The sequence below is a fragment of the Meriones unguiculatus genome, chromosome 6 (assembly GCF_030254825.1).
Source record: "Meriones unguiculatus strain TT.TT164.6M chromosome 6, Bangor_MerUng_6.1, whole genome shotgun sequence".
Classification (NCBI taxonomy): domain Eukaryota; kingdom Metazoa; phylum Chordata; class Mammalia; order Rodentia; family Muridae; genus Meriones; species Meriones unguiculatus.
The window spans coordinates 81587674-81611554 of record NC_083354.1 but is presented as its reverse complement, the minus strand read 5'-3'; the positions used below and the strand labels follow the sequence as shown (position 1 = coordinate 81611554).

General features: G+C 35.5%; 1 protein-coding gene and 2 non-coding genes across 9 annotated transcripts in view; 2 read left to right on the top strand and 1 right to left on the bottom strand.

Annotated features, from left to right (window-relative positions):
* Kif2a (kinesin family member 2A) overlaps positions 1 to 23881 on the top strand; it is a 53918-nt gene that overhangs the window by 26737 nt on the left and 3300 nt on the right. Inside the window, exons 4-21 of one of the 7 annotated variants that reach the window (XM_060385694.1) lie at positions 784 to 846; positions 2379 to 2433; positions 4458 to 4523; positions 5126 to 5226; positions 7086 to 7181; positions 8397 to 8451; positions 8542 to 8704; positions 10421 to 10511; positions 10846 to 10909; positions 11721 to 11812; positions 12461 to 12603; positions 12731 to 12935; positions 13812 to 13922; positions 14676 to 14743; positions 18460 to 18573; positions 19516 to 19666; positions 22597 to 22698; positions 23279 to 23414. In XM_060385694.1, coding sequence (XP_060241677.1) covers positions 784 to 846; positions 2379 to 2433; positions 4458 to 4523; positions 5126 to 5226; positions 7086 to 7181; positions 8397 to 8451; positions 8542 to 8704; positions 10421 to 10511; positions 10846 to 10909; positions 11721 to 11812; positions 12461 to 12603; positions 12731 to 12935; positions 13812 to 13922; positions 14676 to 14743; positions 18460 to 18573; positions 19516 to 19666; positions 22597 to 22698; positions 23279 to 23414 — 1876 coding nt within the window. Of the gene's footprint in view, positions 1 to 783; positions 847 to 2378; positions 2434 to 4457; positions 4581 to 5125; positions 5227 to 7085; positions 7182 to 8396; positions 8452 to 8541; positions 8705 to 10420; positions 10512 to 10845; positions 10910 to 11720; positions 11813 to 12460; positions 12604 to 12730; positions 12936 to 13811; positions 13923 to 14675; positions 14744 to 18459; positions 18574 to 19515; positions 19667 to 22596; positions 22699 to 23278; positions 23415 to 23881 lie in introns of all 7 variants that reach the window. The other 6 variants (XM_060385693.1, XM_060385695.1, XM_021661202.2 and 3 more) reach the window with 6 other exon arrangements.
* Positions 1841 to 1922, top strand: LOC132654952 (small nucleolar RNA U2-19). The gene has a single exon (XR_009592553.1). It is a non-coding gene; the product is annotated as a small nucleolar RNA U2-19 (small nucleolar RNA).
* Positions 13251 to 13373, bottom strand: LOC132655015 (small nucleolar RNA SNORA26). The gene has a single exon (XR_009592599.1). It is a non-coding gene; the product is annotated as a small nucleolar RNA SNORA26 (small nucleolar RNA).

Sequence of the window (23881 nt, the reverse complement as noted above, 5' to 3'; positions counted from 1 at the left end):
GTAGTTGAACCTGCACTTCTAAATGTTGAATTCAGTGGCATCTATTGATTTTCTACCTTGTGCAGGTACGGTGTTAGAATACACAGATGAATATGATATATGGCTTGCAAGGTTATAGGGACTCCATATTTTGCAAGGAAAACATGCATAAATATTCAGATGTATCAGAGACTTAACCATCTACAGAATATTCTGCGTTTAAATTATGTATATGAATATAAATCAGTTTCAGTTTTTATAACTTAAGCAAAGTGAGTATTACTACTTAAAGGTCCTTAATATAAATGGACTGTTTCCATATACAGCTTCAGAACCTTAATGGATTGGTATGGTTTTACCTGTCCCCTCACATTCCCATGTTGAAATCAAGCCCAGTATTTCTTCTTTGCCTTGGTATCTTACCACCGAGCTCAATATATCCCCAGGGTTTGGGTGTTGTTGTTAATCTCTATTTTCCATTAAAGTCACTAAGTGAAGTTTTAAAAATACTGTTCTGGGCTCCACTTCAGGAGCCTAGTATCCAAATAGTGTACCACTATGCAAATAGTACAATTTGAATGTGGGATTAAATATAACTAAATTATTTGCTGTGGGTTTGTTTTTAAGTGAATTCACTCTTAGTAGCTATATAAATAGGACCAGAAGTTGGTTGCCTTAATCTATGCAATAGCCAAGTCTTTGAAACCTGTATTGAAACTTCCTTAGGGTAACTGGCCATGTTTTTTACATAGCACTTTGATATTTCAGTTTAATAAAGGAGTCAATACTTTATTACCTCCTTAGATCCAAAGATGTAATTTACTATCAATCCCTCAATCCAAGATCAAAAGTGCTCCAAAATCCAAGGTTTCTCTTTTTATTTGTTATTTTATTCGTGGTTTGTGTGTTGAGTGCAGGTGTGTGCATGCCATGACATTCAGGTGGGGCTCAGAGGGCAAATTGCAGGACTTGGTTGTCACCGCTCACCTCCCACCGTGTTGAACCAGGCTCTCTTGTTTCTGCTGTACTGTGTGCTCTGGACTCCTGTCCTATTGCAGAAGTGTTGGGATTTTAGGAGCACACAACCACATCTGGTTATCTCTGTGTCGGGAGTGGGTGGGGGGAGGCTGTCTAGGATTGACTCAGTTTATACTTGTGCAGCAAGTGACTTTATTTGCTGAGCCATATTGCCATCCCCCAAATGCAAATTTTTTGAGAACAAACATCAGACCACAGGAAAGAAATCCCACATGTGTGATAAATTTTAGTGAGACTGAAGCTACATCAAAAGTATTACACAAAATTATCTTCAGGAATAATTTTGGGTAAGAGCACTTGCACCACCATCATTGGATTCGAGTCCACATAGTAGCATACATGTAAGTAAAAGACAGCAGCTGTGGCTGGTGCTGCATACACTGTAGCTACAGCTCTGTGGGAGGTGGAGACTGAAGGGCTGCAGTTCCAGGTCAGTGAGAGACCCTGACTCAAGGAATAAGGCGGAGCATGACAGGAGCTACCAGACGTTTTCTAGCTTTTAAATACAGAAATAAACACGTGTACACACCACACACATCTTCAGGCTCTGTGTGTGTAAGTTACATATTGAACATAAATGAATTTGCATTTGCAGTTGAGTCCTATTAACAAAACATCCGATTTTATACTCAAGTGCACATACACAAATATTCTAAGACATGAAGAAATACGGAATCTTTCTGGTCTAGTCAGATAAGAGATACCCAGTGTGTACACAGTTTTGCAGATGGAATGTAGTGTAGTTACTTGGGCTAACTTGAGATTCTCGTCTGAAATGGCAATAATAATAAAATGGGTTTTTGAGATCTGCTGGACTGTAGTGGATCAATGGTGGAAATAGTCAAATCTGAGCATCAAAGGACTGTTGGGTCTGCTTTGATGCATGATCTCTGTAGAAAGGAAGACTACATTTTCTCTCTTCCCCCACCATTCCCTGTCTTCCCCTACTCTCTGTGTTTTGTGTGTTTGTATGAGTGTGTGTGCGTTGATTTGTTCAAATCTGAATAATGATGAAAAAAAATTGTATCACCAAACTTTTAAAGATGAAGAGATACATGACCTGAGCTCACAATTAAGAAAATAATGACTACATAGAGTTGTGTGAAACTGAAATGAATAGGGTTCTTATCTTTGCTATATTCCTTAATATATGGGGAATTAGGATATTCCTCCTACAAGAACTTGACTATTGATAAATTAGTAATTTTTTGGTTATTTATAGTTTTTTCCATTTGGTTTTGTGTTACTGTTCTCTTTTTTTTATTTAATTAAAAGAAGCTGAGGTAGTGATACTTGTGAAGAATAAAGAGAAAAAATAAAATGAATACATATATATATATAATTTTTTTTTTTTTTTGTAGAACCGACGGACTGTGGCATCTATTAAGAATGACCCTCCCCCAAGAGATAATAGAGGTGAAGTAAAACTTTGTCCCTTAATTTTTCTTGACTTTCTTCCTCTTTTTCTTTGTTTTTTTAAAGGCCTGGCTGTCTTGGTACTCACCTTATAACCAGACTGGCTTCGAACCCAGAGATCCATCTGCTTCTGCCTCCCAGATGTTGGGGTTAAAGTCCTGTGCTACCATCACCCAGCTTTCTACTTTAGCATGACTTTGATGAAGTACATCGAAAGTAAATACAACTCTTGGTGTTATTTGTTTAAACCATACACAGCTAATTTTAACATTAGTATTCCTGATTTTCTAATAGCCCAATAGCATTAATAATCTTTCTTTAGTTTAAGAATATGAGCTGGTCATGATGAGGCATGCCTGTAATTCAAGTACTCAGGAGGCAAAGGCAGGAAGATCCCTGCAGGTTGGAAGCCAGTTTAGTCTATGTAGGGAATTCTAGACCAACAGGGCTACATAGAAAGACTCTAAATAAAACAAAACAAAAATTAAAAATGTATGTGTTGAATAGAAGTTCAGCAAAGTACATACTATTTATCTCACTCAATTTTGAAAATTTGAGGAGGGCATTAGAGAAAGAAGAAGTGAGGAAGGTGTCAATGGTTGCTGGTGTCACGGGTGAATTTCATTATCACTGGTTTGATCATAATTTCCTAAGAGGCTTTCAAAAAAGTTTAACGGTTGTCTTTGGAGTGAGTAAGTATAAATTATAGTAAACTACAGGTTTCATATACTTTTCAGCCAGGGCACATAGACAGAACTAGTTTCTCTGTTACTGTACAGTTGTATTTCTTTGTATGCATGGATCGTAGTACAAGATGGGCCAGAAGCACCAGAGAAGAGATTAGAAATAGAGTGGACAAAGTCCTTTCATCAGCACCTTTCAAATCTTAAGAATTTATATAACTTGGTGAATGTTTTGAGCCTAGGTACGTGTATACACATTTGCAGTGGGCTCTCTCTGTAGCCCAGGGTTGTCTTGAACTTGTCAGCTGAGAATGATTGTAAGCTCCTGCTCTTCTGACTCTCCCAAGGGCTGGCATCACATGTGCACCAGCTAACCAGCTTTGTATTCGTATTTAATTCCAAGTTCCTTTTTGCATGTTTATGACATCTGCAGTGGTGAAATATGATTCTAAAGATTTGTGCGTTAGGGAGAAAAGAATGGAATCTGGAATATAAGGAAGGGTAGAAGGACTTTTACATTTGTTTTCTAAGTACCTGAATTGTGTGCATTTTTGTAAAAATGAGAATGCTTTTATATTGCACATATACTCCAAAGAATGTCTGCATTCTGGAATTGTAAGACATGGGTTTCACATGTGCATCTTTAAAAATGATTATTAAAAGTCCATCTGGCTTTGGTATTTTGGTGAGTATTTAGTTTTATAGCTAAAATACTGGTGAAAGTTATATCTACATGTTTATGTTTGCATTTTAAGACTAGGTCTCCCCGTTATTTGTAACTTACTATGAAATCTGTGCTAGCCACAAACTCAGAGATCTGCCTGCCTCTTTCTTGATTTAAATACTACTTTAAAAATATCTTTTAGTTGTGTCAATTTATTGAGTAGTTTGATCACTTTTAGTAGCTTATAGACCACTTATAGAATAGTTTGGTAGTTTGCTAAATTTAATTTATTTCTTGATTTATTAATTATTATTGTTATTTGTGGCAGGGTTTCTCTGTGTAGTCCTGGCTGTCCTGGAACTTGCGGTATAGACCAGGCTGGCCTTGGTTTGAACTCACAGAGATCCGCTTGGCTCTGTCTCCTACGTCCTGGGATTAAAGGCATTGGCTACTGACACTAACATTTATTGAATTTTTTTGAGGCGTTCTCATTATTCCCTAGCTTTCCCTCAAATATGTATTGATAGTCCTGCCTAAGCCTACGAAGAGATTTGTAGGTACGAGCCATTGTGCCTGGCATTAGTGCAATATTTACGTATCAGATTTGACATGGGGATGTCTTTTTCTTTTACCATGGTTAGCTTTTAATACTTTCCTTAATTAAATTTGTTTTCTAGTGGTTGGCTCAGCACGCGCACGGCCTAGTCAGCTTCCTGAACAGTCGTCTTCTGCACAACAGAATGGTAGCGTTTCAGATATATCTCCAGTTCAAGCTGCAAAAAAGGAGTTTGGACCTCCTTGTATGTAAATACTGTATCAAGGACTCAGTCACTTTAGGCAAACATATAGTCTCTCTTGGTCAGCCTTACAAGTTCCTAAATCGTAAGCAATTCAAAACAAACTTGGCTAAAGATTTCATTTTGCCAACAGATAAAATTTATATTTAGTACCTTAGCCTGTTAATTGGATAGACATAAAATTTAGTGTGAATTTATAATGATGGTTTAATTGTTTTGAATTAAAAATTCTGGCAAGGTTTTTTTTTTTTTTAATTTTTAGAAGAAAGTTAAACTTCTTGATATTTTCAATTCAAAGGTCTGTGATTCTAAACCAAGAGATGACGTGTATCATTGTGTTGGAGTCATTCCCTTGACTCATCTGTATAATGTCCTTGTCCTATTGTTAAAGCAGCTCATGAATGAAGTTCACCTAGATACAACTGGCATGCTTCATCACTGTGAACATTTCTTCGTGTGTGTGCTAAAATTATTCATAAAATTTCTACACATTAAATGTAATTCGATAAAAAGAAAACTGCTTCTGCAGCTCATTATTTTTCTTTTAGCACGTAGAAAATCTAATTGTGTGAAAGAAGTAGAAAAATTGCAAGAAAAACGAGAAAAAAGGAGATTGCAACAGCAAGAACTTAGAGAAAAAAGAGCGCAGGTTTGTAACCTAAATTCATAATTGTTTATTGTTCTACAAAAAGGTTATGTTATATCAGTGAAAGTACTTGATTTTAAAAGAAGTTTAAGGAATTTCTTAAATTGGTATATAAAAATAATATAAAGTTCTTGAGAAAACAAATCACTGCTACAGTTTCTTTATTGCAATCACTTACTATCGTTTAGTGTTACATGTTAACCTTAAAATTTGTTGTTTTTGAAAGTAAAATTTAAAGTTATTGGTGTTTTGACGTGGCTTGGTTCAACGAGTTATGGTGAAATGGGAGAAATAATTTTGTATTTTGACTTATTGTAGATACAGAGATTGCGTCTCTGTTGTGTTGCTCTTTTATTCTCATCAGAATGTAGCAAATCTTTAGTAATAGTGGAACATCTTTACATACTAGAAATTTTGTTATTAACCTGTATCTCATTCATTGTGTTGTGTCTCTTTAATCTTAGAATTGTTTCCCTGCAGTAAAACACCTGTTTTTTAGTAGTGTCTTCAAGTACCTTCTTGTTAATCCTACAGTTCATATGTTTTATTGTATAATTATAAACCTAATACGGTATTCAACCTCAGTAAATTAGTTATACCTGAAAGTTACGCTAGAATATCGACTTGAAATAAATAATACAAAACTAGGCTTCATGGTCCAAAGTCTGTATCCCAGCACTTGAATTGGTAAAAGGAGGATCAGAAGTCCAAGACCTCCTTGCAGCTACTTAGCGAGTTTGAAAGCAACTTAGGTTACCTGAGACTGACACCAGGGAAAATGAAAAAGGAAGAGTGTGCAGAATAAATTTACTGACATGTGGCATAAACGCCATCTAGTGTTTCCTGGGTGTACTTTGTAATACTTAAATGTCCCAGCGAGCTCTTCTTTCTTGCAAAACTAGAACCTTGCCAATGTTGACTTTAAAATGAATTGTAGTCAGAAATCAGTACTTAGATATATTTTTTAAAGTTTTTTTTTTTTTTTCAAGTATTGTCTTGGTTTTGAGCTGCTTGGCCTACCTCTCAGCAAGCACCTGGGAAGTTAGGCAAAAGGCAAAAGTTAAAGGTCGGCCTGGACTGCATGAAACCCTCACTCCAAAAAACCAAAAAGCAAACAAATGATCTTTGTGCAACAAACAAATTATCAACTAACATTAGCTATAAGATAACAAATTATCTTCTATTCTGTGTTGTATTGCTTTTTGGTTGTTTTGTTACATCTTGGCTATCTTAGAGTTAACAGAGAGGGGAATAAATATAAATGAATCCATATAAAATAAAAACAAGGCCTTCATGTGTAACGAAGCAGCCTACAATTGCAGACCAGACTTTTTAAAAGAATAATGTGACAATAGAACGGGCGTGGGCAGAAAAAACGTACATGTTAGTGCTTTGGGAAAAACAGTAGTGATGGGCAGGGTAGGGAAAGAAGGAGGCTCACCATAGATGTGACTGCAGGAGCCTCTTGGCAGTTTGCGCAAAGATGATGGGGTAGTGAAGCACTACATGAAGTAGCTGTAAGAGTTGATCATAAAATGCATTTCCCCAGTTTTAGTCTTTCTAGGCTTTTTTTTAGTGCTCTGTTCTTCCTGCGTTTCCTGACATTTAAAGTAAACGTATTATAGATTTTTTTATTTAAACAGTTAAAGGGTAGTGTCAGTGAGGAAACTTTGGAGTACACATAATTGTGTTATTTATGTGAAAGTGATTCTGAACATATTAACCTAAACTTGGAAATTATATCATAGTTTTAAGTTGAGTTAGGTTAACAAATGAGTGTCTGAATTGCAATTTTCAAACTATATGTAACATATATAGTGTAACTATAAGTATAATAAGTGTTGAATCCTGTTTTCTAATAGGATGTGGATGCTACAAATCCAAATTATGAAATTATGTGTATGATCAGAGACTTCAGAGGAAGCTTGGATTACAGACCCCTAACAACAGCTGATCCTGTAAGATCCTTTGTGACTTAAGACTCTGAAGATGTCATACTGTAAATAAAAACATACTTACTAATTATATATTTTATTTACCTGTTTGGTTTTGTCTTTCCTTATAAGGTTTAGTTTCTGTATTTTGAGGAAAATCATAATTCATCTACTTTTTTGTTCATCTTCCATAGTTTTAATGTTAGAGGTGATACCCGCACAGCTGCTGTTTGCAGGCAAAGCCTCCTTGTCTTCAGACTGGCTGCATATCAGCCAGTGAGTAGCATAAGGAGACCTAGTTTTTATTTTGACCTTCACATAGACTTTGATCTTAGTTCCAACTTTATTGTAACTTTGGTTTGGAGTATATCCCACCATCATTCTACTTTACTATTAAGTAGTTTGTTATTTTTAAATGCACATTACTCTGGCTTTAGCAGTAATAATGGTTCTTAAGGGCTGTAATAGACAAGATTTCCATTGCTGAAAAATATTCTGTAGTTTCATTATCTGCTGTAGAATGAAAATACTTTTTCAAGGAAAAATAATCTGACAATATATATATAGAAAGTTTCGTTGCCCAAAATGTTTGTGTTAGGCGGTGTGTAAGAGGTCCTAATAGATTTCTTATCCATAAGCTTGTATTCCCATATACATTCGGCCTCGCTACACTGCCAGATCTTTTTCTGAGCTCATGTTTTAGATCAGGGAATTTGTCAAACTCTCAAGTAGGACTTACGGTAGGAAATTATTTATTTCTATAAAGCGTATGTTGCATGTAAGTTTTATCTTTAAATTTTTACATAAGATTTGCCATTCATAAAATGGTTGTAGTTGTTTGCTCTGTAATTATAAGAATTCTGGGGGGGGGGTTGGTTTGGGTTTTTTTGTTGGCATGTTACTGTTCTTTGCTACCAACTTTACCAGCAGTCAACATGAAAAGATGCCAATTAGTAGATTAGAAATGTTCACTTGTATACAACACATCCTGAAATGAAAAGAAGTTACCTTCTTAACAAGAACTCAATGCTTAGAATAGTAGTGCTTCTGAAAATTTAGTCAAGTAGTGGTTTATCAAAACGTTTCTACGGTACTCAGAACTATTAAAAATTATGCAATGCTAATTTGTTTCTGAAAGCTTAACCACCATATTTATGTTAAAAATTTCTAAGAAACAGTTTTTTTATTGTTGATCATATTACTTATAAGTCAGGGAAGTAATATGTTTTTTATTCCTAGATTGATGAACATAGGATATGTGTTTGTGTAAGAAAACGACCACTCAATAAAAAAGGTATGATGCTTTGTAGAGAATTGAATTTAGAAATCAGGCATGGTAAAACATGTGAAAATTACTAGACACTGATTCTGTTTGTCCTTTTAGAAACTCAGATGAAAGATCTTGATGTAATCACAATCCCTAGTAAAGATGTTGTGATGGTGCATGAGCCCAAGCAGAAAGTAGACTTGACAAGGTACTTAGAGAATCAGACATTTCGTTTTGATTATGCCTTTGATGACTCAGCTCCTAATGAAATGGTTTACAGGTAAGTGGATTTGTTGTAAAGTAAAGTTATCTCCTTATATCTATACCTTGACAACTTAGTGCTGTTCTTAGTACAACTCTCCAGGGTGCAGTGTGCTTTCTCATGCTGACAGTGAGTGAAGAAAATGTAATCTACGCCTTGAGTTTTAACATGTAATCTACTTACTACTACAAGAAGTTAGGTGTTTTTTTCTGGGTGTGGCAGCACTGAGGAAGCAGTGGCCCGAGGATTTCTGTGTGAGTTTGAGGCTGGCCTGTTCTATATTGCAAGCTCCAGGACTATATAGAGAGACCTTGTTTCAGAAAAGCAAAAATTAGATTTATGTTAATTGATAGCTAATTAACACATATGAATAAGATGTTTCTGAGAGGTATTGAAGAGATGGTTCAGCATTGAGAATACTAGCTGTTCTTCCAGAAGCCCTAGTGTAATTTTCCAGCACCCATGTGATGACTCACAGCCACCTTGTAACTCCAATCTCAGGTGGCATACAGACATCCTGTAGGCAAAATACATGAAGTTAAAGGAAAGGAAAACTTCAGGGGAAAACTAACAAGTATTGGGATGTGGTGCGTAGAAAACATGAGTTTTTTCCATTTTAATATTTGTACTAGTAAATCTGAAATACTTGTTATGCATTAATTATTAATTAGTGCAAATCTTTACCTAGCATGTGTTTTGAAATAAAAGTTAAAATCCCTCTGTAAATCTACTGAAATTTGCCTAATTTTTTATCATCTTAAAGTTTGATGGTCATTTTAGTACATAAAATTTTCAGTTTACATTCAATTTATAGATGTTAGACTTGCCCATATTAGATAGTCTAAATTTTTGTTATGTGGATTTTGTTATATTTTTAAAACATACTTGTTTCTAATAGTTGTAACAGATTTTTACAGCACTCATACAGTATTCCATGTAGAATGTCTTTGCATTTATTTGGATGTTGTGGTTCATTTCCTAGTTTCATTTTATAAAAATTCCCAGAACACAGAAAATTGGTTAATAAGAATTGGAAATGTTACCAGTGAAATATTGTTAGATCATCTTCGTTAATCTTAGGTCAGTAAACTGGGAGAAAAATTAAAGAACATTGGAATACTCTTAAGTTAGTTACACATTAAAGTATCTATTTAAAATGGGAATTGGAATTGTAACTGGTAATTGTTTTTTAGCTTTCTTCAAACAATTTTTCTTTCCCTCCCCATTTCATAAAGTATAAGTCTGGTTTTTATAATAGCATTCAAGTTCTGATTCAGGTATTTTTGTATGGTAGATTTAATAAACACTTTGGGCTTCACCCTGGATTTATATTTAACTTCATCAATATACAACCCTTATACTTGACTTTACCTGTATGGACTGAGGAAATCACGTTTGTTTGTTTGTTTGTTTGTTGACCTGGTCTTCAGATTTATTCATAGTTCCATTAGACTAGAACTTTTTCCTGCCCTTGTTATTGTGTGCTTTCTTCAGGTTTGCATTGAAAAAAAAATCTAGCAAAGCTGTATGAAGTATTTTGTTGTTTAATATTCATGTTTCAAAGCAACAGTTTTTTTTTTTAAACCAACCTAATATTTCAGTTTTTGAAACTAATGGTTTGTTTAAAATCCTGCTATTCTTTGTTAATTAAATACACCTTATAATACTAGGAATTACTTTGGTTGCTTGTCTAACTTAAAGATTTGTGACACACTTTTTCATTTTTCTTTTAAGATTCACTGCAAGACCACTAGTGGAAACGATATTTGAAAGAGGCATGGCTACATGCTTTGCTTATGGGCAGACTGGAAGTGGAAAAACTCACGTAAGTAATGAGGCCTAAATTCTTTTGGGTTGTGTGCATGTGAACATGATGTCACTGTTCTGATACCATCCACTTTGCTTTTATGAGATAATGTTTCCCATTGGCCTAGAACTACCACATAAGCTAAGGTTGACTGTCCAGGAAGCCCTGGGCGTCTGTTAACCTCCACCATCCCAACTCCGGGATCATAACTTTGCTTGGATTATTTTACTTAAGTCCTCATTTGTGTGGTGAGCCCTTTATGGGTTGAGTTACCACACTAACCCCAAGACCTAAATTCTCAAATTGACTTCTGAATAATGTCTATTACTCTTTATTTTCTTTCTAAATTTAGACTATGGGTGGTGACTTTTCAGGAAAGAACCAGGATTGCTCTAAGGGAATTTATGCATTAGCCGGTAAGTGTCTTGTACATAGTTTATGATATCCTTAAATATTATTCAGGTCTGTTTGAATAAGGCTTTTTCTTATCCATTTTTATTGTCCAGCTCTACACAGTGTATTAGATCAAATGTACATTTTCAGACTTGAAAAGAAATGTGAGACCATGGTCAGACATGGAGGCACATACCTGTGATCCTAGCACTTAGGAGGTGGAGGCAAGATTGTCTCGGTTCATCGTCATTGTCAGCTATATAGCAAATTTGAGGCCAGCCTTGGCTCTATGAGACCCTGTCTCAAAAAAGAAAAAAGTCCTAAACGAAATGTGAGATTAAGTTCTTGGTGACAAAATAGTCGATATATTTGGGTGCTTGTAATGTGGCATACTGTTAATATTTCTATAAATTATGCAATGGCTAATTGTTACTAGATCACCCCCCCCCCCACACACACACACAGAACACTTTGGAGATAGGGGCTCATGTGTTCCAAGCTGACCTCAGTCTTCCTGTATAGCTGAGGATAACCTTGAATTTCTGCTCCTGCCTCTACCATCTGAGTGCTGGGATTATAGCGGTGCACCACTATGCCTGGTTATTCAGTGCTGCAGACTGGACGCTGGTCTTTGTGCATACAACTGAGCTACATGTTGAGCCCCTTTTAAGGATAAAGAGTAGCATCCTGTCATGGAATGTGAAAAAATAGCTTTTTTAATATTATTTTTATTGACACTATTAACCTAATGTTAACTGATTCTTCTGAAAATAGAAAGGATACTTTAAAATTTTGTTGTTTCTTAACAAATTTCGTATGTGAAATTTTTGTCAGCTCGAGATGTCTTTTTAATGCTGAAGAAGCCAAACTATAAGAAACTAGAACTTCAAGTATATGCAACATTTTTTGAAATTTATAGTGGAAAGGTATGTGGGAAGTTCTGGTTTTCTTTTGTGTGTGGGAGTAGGTATGGGAACACATGTATGTAGGTACACGTGTGTGGGTGGGCATGTGTGCATGTACACGTGTACACGTAGAGGCCAGCAGTCAGCCTCGGGCTGTTTCTCAGGAGCTGTTCATCTTGTATATTTGAGTCAGGGACTTTGACTGTGGCCTGTGGCTGGGTGATTGGGGTAGATTAGCTGGCCATTGATCCCCTCCCCTCAGGGGGCTCAGGCTCAGGTCCTTGTACTTGCTTAGCAAACACTTTACCGATTGAATTGTCTTCCAACCTCGGCCTTTTTAAAAAGATTGTGGTTTCATATATATATATGTGTGTGTGTGTGTGTGTTATATAATATGTATTTTAATATGTTATATAATATGTATTTTAACATGTGTATATGCATTATATAAATGTTAGCCATTTTAAGTATACAGTTGGTGAAATGCAGTTTATTTCTTTGTTTATGACCCCTGCTATTGCAAGATTTATGTGCTTGTAAATATAATAGTTGATGTCTTCAAGCTTTCAATGTTGAGTAATGTTTTGAAAATAAGTCTTATTTTTAGACTCTTGTAGACCTGATTTTTTTTTAAAGCTAGTTTTCTAATTTGAATATCATTTTCTATAGGTGTTTGATTTATTAAATAGGAAAACAAAATTAAGAGTACTAGAAGATGGAAAACAGCAGGTGCAAGTGGTAGGATTACAGGAACGGGAGGTCAAATGTGTGGAAGATGTACTGAAACTCATTGACATAGGCAACAGTTGCAGGTAAGTCTAAGGGAAGCTTATGTTTTAGATCCTGTGTGTGTAGAAAAACCAAGATGTTAAATGGAAATAATATGGTTGACATAAACAGAAGTTTTAATGTGTCGATATGTCCTTAATCACATTGTAGAACATCTGGTCAAACATCTGCAAATGCACATTCATCTCGGAGTCATGCAGTCTTTCAGATTATTCTTAGAAGGAAGGGGAAACTACATGGCAAATTTTCTCTTATTGACCTGGCTGGGAATGAAAGAGGAGCTGATACATCTAGTGCAGACAGGCAAACCAGGCTTGAAGGTGCTGAAATTAACAAAAGCCTTTTAGCACTCAAGGTAAGCAAGATGTGCTTAATTATGAAAGGTCTCTTACTTCTTATCTTATGTTTGCTTGCTCAGTTGTAAAAACCGTTTCACCTTATAAAAGAGGTTTATAAACTTTCATTGTCATATTTGAAGTTACAGATTTTCTTGTATGTATGTAGAATTTTTCCATGTACATATTTTTCATTGTTTTAAAACAAGTTAAAGGAAACAAAGTGGCAGGCCAATTCTGAGGCTGCTTGGCTAGAATCTAAAAGAGCCATAATCAGCCTGGCTTTCTTGGGCAGGCAAAGAACTAGGGAACTGAGCTAAGAAAAATTTTTTTCCATCTATGACTCCAGACAGGATCCAAAGAGGAGGTGTACAGTCTCCTTTCTGGGTTTTTTGGAGAACTCCTTTACCTGGCTGTGTTAGCCTCTTCAGTCTTTACCATGACCTTGAAGGGGACAAAGAAGGCCAAAAAAAAAAACAAAACAAAACAATACTATTTAGAAAGAGAAACAGAAGTTGAGTCAAGATAATTTAAAGGATTACTATATTTTTCCCATTACTAGAAAAATCAGAAATTGGAAGGCTTAAACTAAAGCAGCTGTAGCTTCTGGGATTCTATTTTAGAATCTCAAATTCTTTACAGCTTTGATGTTGCCTGAACTTTTGAGCACTGGTCATATTTTCAGATTTTTGTTGTTTTAGAGTAAGTAAGGAGTGCTTTTGTTGTTACTAATTTTCTTGAATTAATATTTATGAAATCATAAATAAATTTATGAAAAACTTAAAATTTTCAGAGCTTATTAGTCCTTAGATGTTAAATAAGAAACCTTTAAAATGTTGCTTAAAATGACACTGTAAGAAAGCCTAATTGGTAAGAAACGTGTTCTTAATTTTTAGGAGTGCATCAGAGCCTTAGGTAGAAATAAACCCCATACTCCTTTCCGAGCAAGTAAACTCACTCAGGTGTTGAGAGATTCGTTCATAGGTGAAAATTCTCGTACTTGCATGGTAAGTTGGCTTTCTGTTGTTGTTTTCCCTTTTGTTCTTATCCCAGAGGAATACACAGAAAACATGTATGGAGTTTTAGATTTTTGCTAATTATAATTAGTTACTCTTGTGTTTTGGAAGGTGATATTTAAGATGTGGCCCCTGCCCGTTTGGTGGGAAGCATTCTGTTGCAGCTGTGATGCTGTGGAACTCTCCTGAGTACTTCCTTTACAGGTGTTGACTCTCCGGTGGGGATGGCAGCAAGCGTCTCTTCATGTACTTTAGGGCATTGCTTACAGTTTGTTGTGAATGGCAAGCTGGGTAGTCAACCAGAGATTTGTGAAATTGTATGTACAATTTGAGTTTCTCCTTCGTCTTCCTCTTTTTTTCTTACAGGACCATTCACCTCTCCCAGCTGCTAGGCTGCCCACTCCCAAACTGCCGTTCACCAGGCACTGTAGTTTCTAACGTGACTTCAGTCGTCCTGTGTGATTTAGTGGGGCGTTGTCTATGGAAGAGAATTGGTCCATTAGTACTAGTAAAAATAGGTGGAGGGCAGTCTGCTGGATTTTTAATAACTTTCTGGTACCTTCAGAGAATTTTTTACGTTTGTAACTAGGCTTTATAATGATCACATGTACTAGGTAATAGACCTTAGAGGTCAGATACCAGTATAGAGCATTTTAAAATAGATTGTAAGATTAGACCTTGCTGAGCTATTAATGTGCTGTCTTGATCATTTATGATTTTAATCTCTGTTTCCCTCCTTTGTAGATTGCCACAATCTCTCCAGGGATGGCATCCTGTGAAAATACTCTTAATACGTTAAGATATGCAAATAGGTATGAATCTAGTCCTACATTTTAAATTTTGAAATTTAATATACTAGAGCAGTATAAAGTATAATTCTATGTTTGCTAGGGAAACCAAGTGTGGTGGCACATGCCTGTCGTAGCATTTGATTATAGTGAGGCCGAAGGATCACTGTTCCCCAATATGAGATCCTGTGTCAAAGCAAACAGAAAACCCCACAGGACAAGTTTTATCACATTGTTCTTTAAATTTTCAAAATAAAGTTTTACATGTTCTTTAAGGTGATATTATTTAGAATTGTTTCGTTAAAATGATTAAGAAAAATGTTGTATAATTAGATAAAACTGACATGTTTATTGAAGTGACCTTTTTGTTCTAGAACATGGTTATGTTTTTCCATTTCAGCAAGTTATGATTCATAATAATTTACTACATTTCAATGATGGAAATTTTGTAATATTAAGGATAAAGTGGAAATTAGGGAGTTAATTTCTTAAATTGTTCAACTCTGTGCTGGAATTATTTTCAGTAATATTCCAATAAATACACATACACACATACATGCACGCATCATTTAAGTTATGACAGTTCTTTCTGTTGCTGTATGTGGATGGTATGTTACTCAGATCGGTAATGTTTCCAACTTCAATTAACAACTGGGTTGTTACATATGGACAAAATACACTGAGAACTAAAAGAGTTTATGCCTTGTAGTCATGAATAGTTACGGATGCCCTTGGAACTCTGAGTTATGATGACATATTTTGTAGAGCCAACACACATACACACACACACACACACTTCTTGTTTTGAGTGATTATTTACATAAGTTTAAACATAAATTTGTATTTGAGAATTCGATGCATGTGTTCAGGATTTTGATGAAACTCACACTCCTCCTAACTCACCTGGATCTACTCTTTGCCATTGAAGTTTTAAATGTCTATTATCATGTTACACTTTTAACAATTTTAGTCTACAGATAAAAGTCTTTAACCCGCTTGTAGTGTGGAGATTGTCTTAGTTTTTTTCAAAACCATATTCTTTCTTATTTCAGTCAAAGTGGAGACTTCTTTTATCATCTTTTTAAAAATATAAAATTCATATACATAGAAGATTACCTAAACCGGCCAGTCAGAGGTAGTGCACACCTTTAATCTCAGCACCCAGGAGGCAGAGGCAGGTGGATCTCTTGAATTCAAGGCCAGCCTGGTCTACATCACTAGATCCATGACAGCCAGGACTATACACTACACTGTCTCTCAAACCCTTATCCCCCCCCCCCCCAAAAAAAGCACCTAAAAACAAGCTATAGCTGAGTTGCACTTGTTCTGCAAAGTTGTCCTCTGACCTCTGCATGCACTGGTACATGTATATATAATTTATATGACAATAATTTTTTTTAGATTTAAGTTCCTAAAAACAAGTAAGTAATTTAATTCTTGTCATGTTTACTATCATTTAAAAATCTCTTCATTGAAGCCGGGTGGTGGTGCTATATGCCTTTAATCCCAGCATGCAGGAGACAGAGGCAGAGGGATCTCTCAGCCAGGGCTATAGATAGAAATCCAATCTTTAAAGGCCACCCACCCTATCAAAAACAATCTTTTTAGTTGAATGAAAGAAGAGTCTGAAGCAGTCTCTTAACCAGCTTCCATAAAAGTTCTAGTGTGTTCCTTCAGAACTTTGAGGGAGGCTGTTGGAGAGCATGAATGCCTGATTGCTGTAAAATAATTTTGTTTTCCTTTTAAAAAATTGTTATAGCTATACATGTATATGTTATTAGCTATGTTTTGATTATTCTTTTAATATTTTATATTGTGCTTCTTTTGTTTCAGCCAAAGAGATTTAAATGATAGTAAGCTTTGCTAGGAAGCACTAGCTGATTGGCCCAGGGATGTGGCTCAGTGTCCATGTTTGCTAAGTATGAAATAGGCCTTGGGTTTCTCTTCTCATTCCATGGAGGAGAACATCTATAAAAATACAAAGTATAATAGCTACTTAAAATACAAAATACAATAGCTACTTAAAAATATAGCTTTAAGTAGGTTCAGTTTGAAGTAACTTCTAAAGTTTGAATTATGAGCTTCTAGCCACAGACATTAATATTGTCTTTCAATTAATTTTCTTAGTATGTAAGAGTTTTAAAAAATCATTTTTAGATGCTTTATTTTATCAGAGTTACTCATAGGGGTAGGGAGTAACTTTGGGGTATATTCTTATTATAGAGTCAGTTATATCTTGTAGAATTAAAACAAACCCATTCTTGTCTTAAAACTTGAGGCAATAAAGATTCCGGAAACTACTATATAGATTGAGATCACAAGTTTTTTTATATTTTGACTACATAGACCAATAGTTTGAGGTAAATGTAATATTATACTAATCCAAACTGGCTTTCCAGCTCACTATGAATCTGAGGGTGACCTTAAATTCCTGATCTTCTTCGACCTTCCAGTTTTTGAATAGAGATGTACACCCCATATCTGGTTAGATATGTAGGATTTTTACTGTATTCTTTGGTACTAAAGATTGCCCTAGGGCCTTGGCCATTCTAGACAAGTGCTCTATCATTGCGCTGCAGCCCCAGCCTAGAGATTGTTCACTTCTTGAAGAAGTGTTGCTTTTTAAGACTCAGCACCATGATGGAAGAGTGTTAGTTTTTAGGACAAAGTAGGCCTAACACCTGCCTTTCTTCTTCATGACAGTGAAGCCTTAATGTGCTCCGCTTTCCTCATCTTCAGAATGTCGAGGGCAGTGACCATTTCTGCCTTCAAGGATTGTTTTGAGAACTGAGAGGAGCCGTCTTTGTAAAATATTGAGCATAGCTAGCACTTGGAAATTATTTTTCAATTTATTTTAGTCAAAAGTATATATTTTAGAAGTGTTTATGGGAGTTGAGGGATAGTTTGTAACAATGCATATTGATGTTAAATGATTAAAATGACAAGTAAAGCTCAATCAATTAATAAAACTGAGATATACTATCAGGTATGTGGCACTTGTCTGTAGTCCCAGCATGTCAGGTGGGTGCGGGAGGATCAGGAGTTTAAGGTCATCATTAGCTACACAGAAGTTTCCAGGTACCCTCAAAAACAAAGGAAGGAAAGCAGGAAGGAGGGAGGGAGGGAAGGAAGGAAGGAAATGAAAGGATAAGAAAAGACTGGTTGTTCAAGAAGAAAAGCTGTACTAAATGCTTATGACACTGTTTTGAAGCAGAGGCTGTGACCTCTGGGTAAAGGAAAAGGTTAGAGGGTTTGAAACAGAGTAGTTGTTGAAAGCTTGCTTTTTGTTTTTTTTTTTTTAGTTATTATTTTTAATGTTATTTTAGGAAAATTATTACTGTACTTAGTAGTTTGGTTTGTACAAGAGATACATATGTAAGAGAGAAGAATTTGTGGCTGATACTAATGGTGATTCTCAATGAGGAGACTAACGCATATAAGAAATAAGCCTAGGAGCGACAAAGTTAATTTCTTTCCATATTCACAGTTCACATTTATCAATTTGTGTAGTTAATGAGCTTTCCGAAGTGATTATCTTGAGAAGTTTCCAGGAAAATTTCTGAGAAAATGAGGAAGTAAACTAGAAAGGAAAGATGTTGTTGTTGTTGTTTTCCTGGAAGCCTATTAAGTAATACCTTAATCATCTTCTAAAATTCTCTTCTGACAGTATGGGTATTCTTTTCTGAGTAAGCGCTTAAGTGCACTGCTGTCTTTTAACTGTCACTGTTTTGGTGCTGCAGAGTAAAGGAGTTTGGAATTAGCCCCTCAGACATCCCCTTCTCCCAGGGCAGTGGCAGTCGCCCTGACCTCTCTCCTTCTTACGATTATGACGACTTTTCTCCTTCGATTACCAGGTCTTGCTTCATTCTGTACATAAGATTCTTTGATTAGCTTGTTTTAAATTGTGCTGTGTATAAACATTTCATTTATTTCTTTTGTTCTGAGCCATTTTTCATTTTCACTTCATTTAGCAGGTGGTGGTTGTACTGCATGATCTGCATTTTTATGTCCTTTATTAATTTGTTTTAAAGGTTTATTTCGAATTTAAAGCTCCATTTTTATCTTTGTTTTTTAAAAGATGATGTCACTTTTGGATATTTATCTTATTTGATAAAAAGTTTCTTTGCAAGGAAATAATGATCTTTATGATTCAGAAAGTTTTTTTTTAAGTGTGTTAACTTATGTAAAAATTTCAGCTTTTAAAAATGACAGATTATTATAATCTTTGGGCTTTAGAAGTAAAAAAAGACTGGCCTGCTCATGGCGGTACAAGCCATTAATCCAGCACTTGAGAGGTAGAGGCAAACAGATCTATTAAGTTTGAGGCCACCCTGATCTGTAAATTGAATTTCAGGCCATCCAGGGATATATAAGCGAGACCCTGTCATAACTTACCAAAGTGAAAGTATTTCTTACTTGGCTATTTTAGCTAAGCGGTATGACTTCTGAAGTCTTCATAGGATATAAACTTCCCTGATTTCAGCAGTGGTTTCTTTATGGATCTTAACAGTTTTTCTATCATAAAATATAACTATAATTATAGTTTATTTCTTTGAAGTATTTAATCTGTATATTTTGCTAAGTTTCCCTGATTATGAACAATAATTACACTTAAAATAAAGTTGCTTAAGTAAACTTGCATTAAACAAATCCAGATTTCAGATAAATTGACCTATAAAGTGGCATCATCGATCTTACTATGCTAATTGAATTGCTTTTGTATTGAATAGATTGGTATTTTCTTGTTTCTCTGCACGAGTTTTTCATAATTTCAGATAACTTTTGTGTGTTTATAGGGTGAAAGAGTTGACTGTAGATCCAGCTGCTGCTGGTGATATCCGTCCAATAATGCACCACCCACCAAGCCAGATTGATGACCTAGAGACACAGTGGGGTGTGGGGAGTTCCCCTCAGAGAGATGATCTAAAACTTCTTTGTGAACAAAATGTGAGTGACATCATCTCATTGTTACTGATCTAACCTTAGTTTGTTTCATCAATAGCAGAACTTAATTGAACACTGTCCCTTAAAGCAGGGATCGGAAAGTCTACCCTGTGTCCTAACACCCTGTGTTCAGATAAGTACAGCTTTACTGGAATATACCCATGCTTTTCTATCTGGTTTCTTACTACAGTGGCAGTGATAGAATACATGGCTCATAAATTCAAAATAATTTCCTGGCTTACTAACCATAGCCTATTTATCTGATTTTATGCCCTCATTAAATTTTTAGCAATTAGTTAAAGATTATATTTAAGTATATCATAAATAAATTTTTTAAAAAACTGTTAATGTGATTATATGCATTAAGCAGAAAAAAAAATCACGGTGATTCCCTAACGACACCTCAAAACAAAAAGAAAAACAAAACCCCAACAAAATTCCAACATCCATTAAATCTATATTTGAAGTGTCTAAAAGTTTTATAATTTCAAATTACAATTATTTATTTTTAAGACATTTATTCTATAAGGATAGGCAAATACAAAACATTTTGTGAAAGCATGTGATATGGACATGTAACACAAACCCATAGTCATAGACCCAGGACTTAGGAGGCTGAGGCAGGAAGCTTGCTGCACATCTGAGGCCATAGTAAATTCCAAGCTGTCACAGCCTGCAGTGTAATACTCTGCCAAGAAAAAGCAAACTGGAGAGGCTGGGGAAATGGCTCAGTGGCTAAAGAGCTTGCTGTCAGGAGTGGGAAGAGCATAGACGACAATGAACTAAAAATGACATCATTGCTTCAGTCCATCCAGAATTTTGAAAGACACCACGGTTGTTTTTAAACTCTCGAAGGAAAATGATACTAGCCGAAGATACAGAAAACCAGAGTAATGGGCATTTCCTTTGTATTTTATTCTTTCTTACTGGACCTTTTCTTAAGATTTGTTTTTATGTGTATGAGTGTTCACCTACATGTATATCTGTGTACCATGTGCATGCATTTCTGAAAGAGGCTAGAACAGGACAGCAGATCCTAGAACTGGAGTTAAAGATGGTTGTGAACCATCTGGATGCTGGGAACCAAACTCAGGTCCTTAGTTTTTATATATCCTGTTTTTCATTGTGTACAGTTCTTTTAAGTTTGCTACAGCTAGGTAACTTACCTTGAGATTATTCAATAGTATCATTACATTAAGTGTTAGTGCATGTGTACATATTCTTGCAATATTCTCAACAGGGGAGACTGTAAGGAAATAGAATCCAAAGTGTCTTCAAGATAAAACTAATATTAATTAGATGGTTAATGACGTATGTTAGAATTCCAAAAGTACATTTCTACAGACAAACATGTCTGGGAGTATGTAAGAACTTGTATAGTTTCTGGTCCAAAGGAAAGAGGATTTTCTGGGCCTAAAGAGGAAGTAACAGGGGAGGGGAAGAGTATGCTGAATAGATATTCATGAGAGAATGAGAACGTTTAGCATGTCTTGATAAAAGCAGATGTATTTATTTCCACAGAAAAGATAAAAAGGTCTTTAGTAACTTGATTATGTAAATGTTTGTGACATCTTACTGATGAAAAAATCAAATATCACTTAATTTTTTTCATGCCTTTAGACTCTTGAATGATTTTTTTCATGCCATTTTTATTTACTTGTTACAATAGTTTATAAGTAGACTTCTCTTTGTCACTAAAGCCACATTTTGAGAAAACAGAGTGAGGTAATAGGACAGGTTTTGGCAAGAGACTCAAAAAATAAAGCTAAGTCAAATAAGTTTTGAGTTAGTGTAACAATCAAACCATGCCTATATTATAATGTGTTTGTTGTTGAAGTACAATTATGATTTGCATTTGAGATTTCTATAAAAATATCTAGCCTACCTAGCCATGGTGGCATACACCTGTAATTCCAGCACTAGAGAAGTTGAAGCAGGAGGATTGCTGAGTTTGATGCTAGCCTGGACTATTTCTATAGTACTGGGTCAGCCACGAATGCAGACAAATAAAAAGCCACATCCATAAACACCGGTAGTTGCAGCTATCTGGGAGACTAAGACAGGACAATGGTTGAGTCCAGCATTGGAGGCCATCCTGAGCAGTATAGAGAGATCTCCCATTTCTTTTCAAACCAAATTGATATTTTTTTTACTGTAAAAATTAGTAAATGATTTCTATAGCATAAATAAAAATTAAAGTTTGGTTTTTAAAAGAAGTTTAGTCCTTGAAAATACTAATAATTTTGATAGTCACCATGAAATATACAAATCAAAGATTGTGTCTTTACATCTTTCAAGAGAAGAAACTTAAACTGGGCGTGGTGGCACACACCTGTATTCTCAGCACTTGGGAAGCAGGCCGCCTGGGTTACATAGTATGAGGACAGCGAGGATATAGAGCAAGACTCCGCTTCCAAAAAGAAAAATCAAAGTATAGTCTCTATGTGCATGTTGCTTTCATGTCATCATAAAGTCGTGTATATGTGAAATAAATTGTTAATAAAGAGAAACCAACACAAACTAGTAAAGTCTGAAATAAACTTACAGTAACTGAAAAGCTGGGCTGTTCTAAAAGACACTGATTTTTAGGGTATGTCTGCAAATAATAAATTCCTAAGTGAAAATTACTCCTTACTTAAGAGTTGGTTTCCTTCCTTAGACTTAAATTATTTTGACCCAGAGAAAGAAATTGTGGCTTTTCTTCTATTTATTTTAATAGTCAGTTTGTATCCAAAGTCTTAATTTGCCTTTCTAAAAAGACTTTGCAAAACTGCTTTTTGAGGCTGGGCTAACTCAGAGGTAGAACATGTGCCATTTTTAAAAGCACATGAGTTCCTGGGTGTGCGCCCAAGGAGGGAAGAAAAGTAAAAACCAAACTTAGTGATATTTAAAATGTAAGATTTAGGTCATGTTTTTAAACTTTGTGTTTTAAGGAAGAAGAAGTTTCTCCACAATTGTTTACTTTCCATGAAGCTGTCTCCCAGATGGTAGAAATGGAAGAACAGGTTGTAGAAGATCATAGGGCAGTGTTCCAGGTATGTGAGAAAAGGTCTTCTGGCAAGCTGGCCTGAACCAAAAGCTTCAGTTCTTGCAGTGGGGTGTGTGTGTATTTGTAGGGCATGTGGTAACAAATACCTCCCGACAGTGTTTTCTTTTTTAATGTAATAAACAAGCTGGGCAGTGTTGGCTCACACTTTTAATCCCAGCACTCAGGAGGTAGAGAGATGTAGGTGGATCTCTCTGAGTTCAAGGACAGCCAGGATTACACAGAGAAACCCTGTCTTGAAAAAAAAACTTAATAGTAGTAGTAACAACAAAAACAATAAAAAAATAATAATAAACAACTTTGATGAATAGGTCTGAGGATGTAGCTAAGTGGGAGGATGCTTACCTACCATTCACAAAGCATGCCCAGGGTTCATTCCCTCGCTAAAGAAAAAAAAAATGTTAAGTTTATATATCATTTCACTGTGAATAAAGATGTCATGTCTACTGATATTTTTGAGAATGTTTTAAGTATATTTGACTCAGAGCTCACAATATTTACATCAGTCTGATCTGATAATATTTGTAAAATATACAATTTACAAGTCATTTTTGTTGCACTATTACTAGGAATCAATTCGCTGGATAGAAGATGAGAAGGCTCTCCTCGAGATGACTGAAGAAGTAGACTATGATGTGGACTCGTACGCAACACAACTTGAAGCTATTCTTGAGCAAAAAATAGACATTTTAACTGAGTTACGAGGTAATTTAGGTTTCATCTTAGTGTTATGAAATTTAAATATTAGGATGTGTAATAATTAGGTTTGTATGACAACATACAAAGTGAAGATTATTATAGACCGTTTTAACACCTTTGTTCAAAACATAGAAAGACAAATCAATCATTGTTTTTCTTAAAACAACAAAAATTAAAAAAAACAGGGTTGGGGAGGGCTCAGTGTTAAGAACAAGTAAGTACTTGTCCTTTTGTGAGAATTTAAGTGTGCATCCCCACAAGCCATGCAGCTGTTAGGTACGGTCACACATCTGTTGTCCCAGTGTTCCTGTGTTAAGGTGGGAGGTAGAGACATAGAAACTGAAAGCTCCAGCTCCTCTAGGGTAGCCTATGCATTGGCAGAGACCTTTTAACATGGCTGCAAAGGAGAATTCCTGCAAAGAAACTGTGTGCAGAAGCCTGATTATAATTTCAGTGACAGTGGAGAAGTTGGA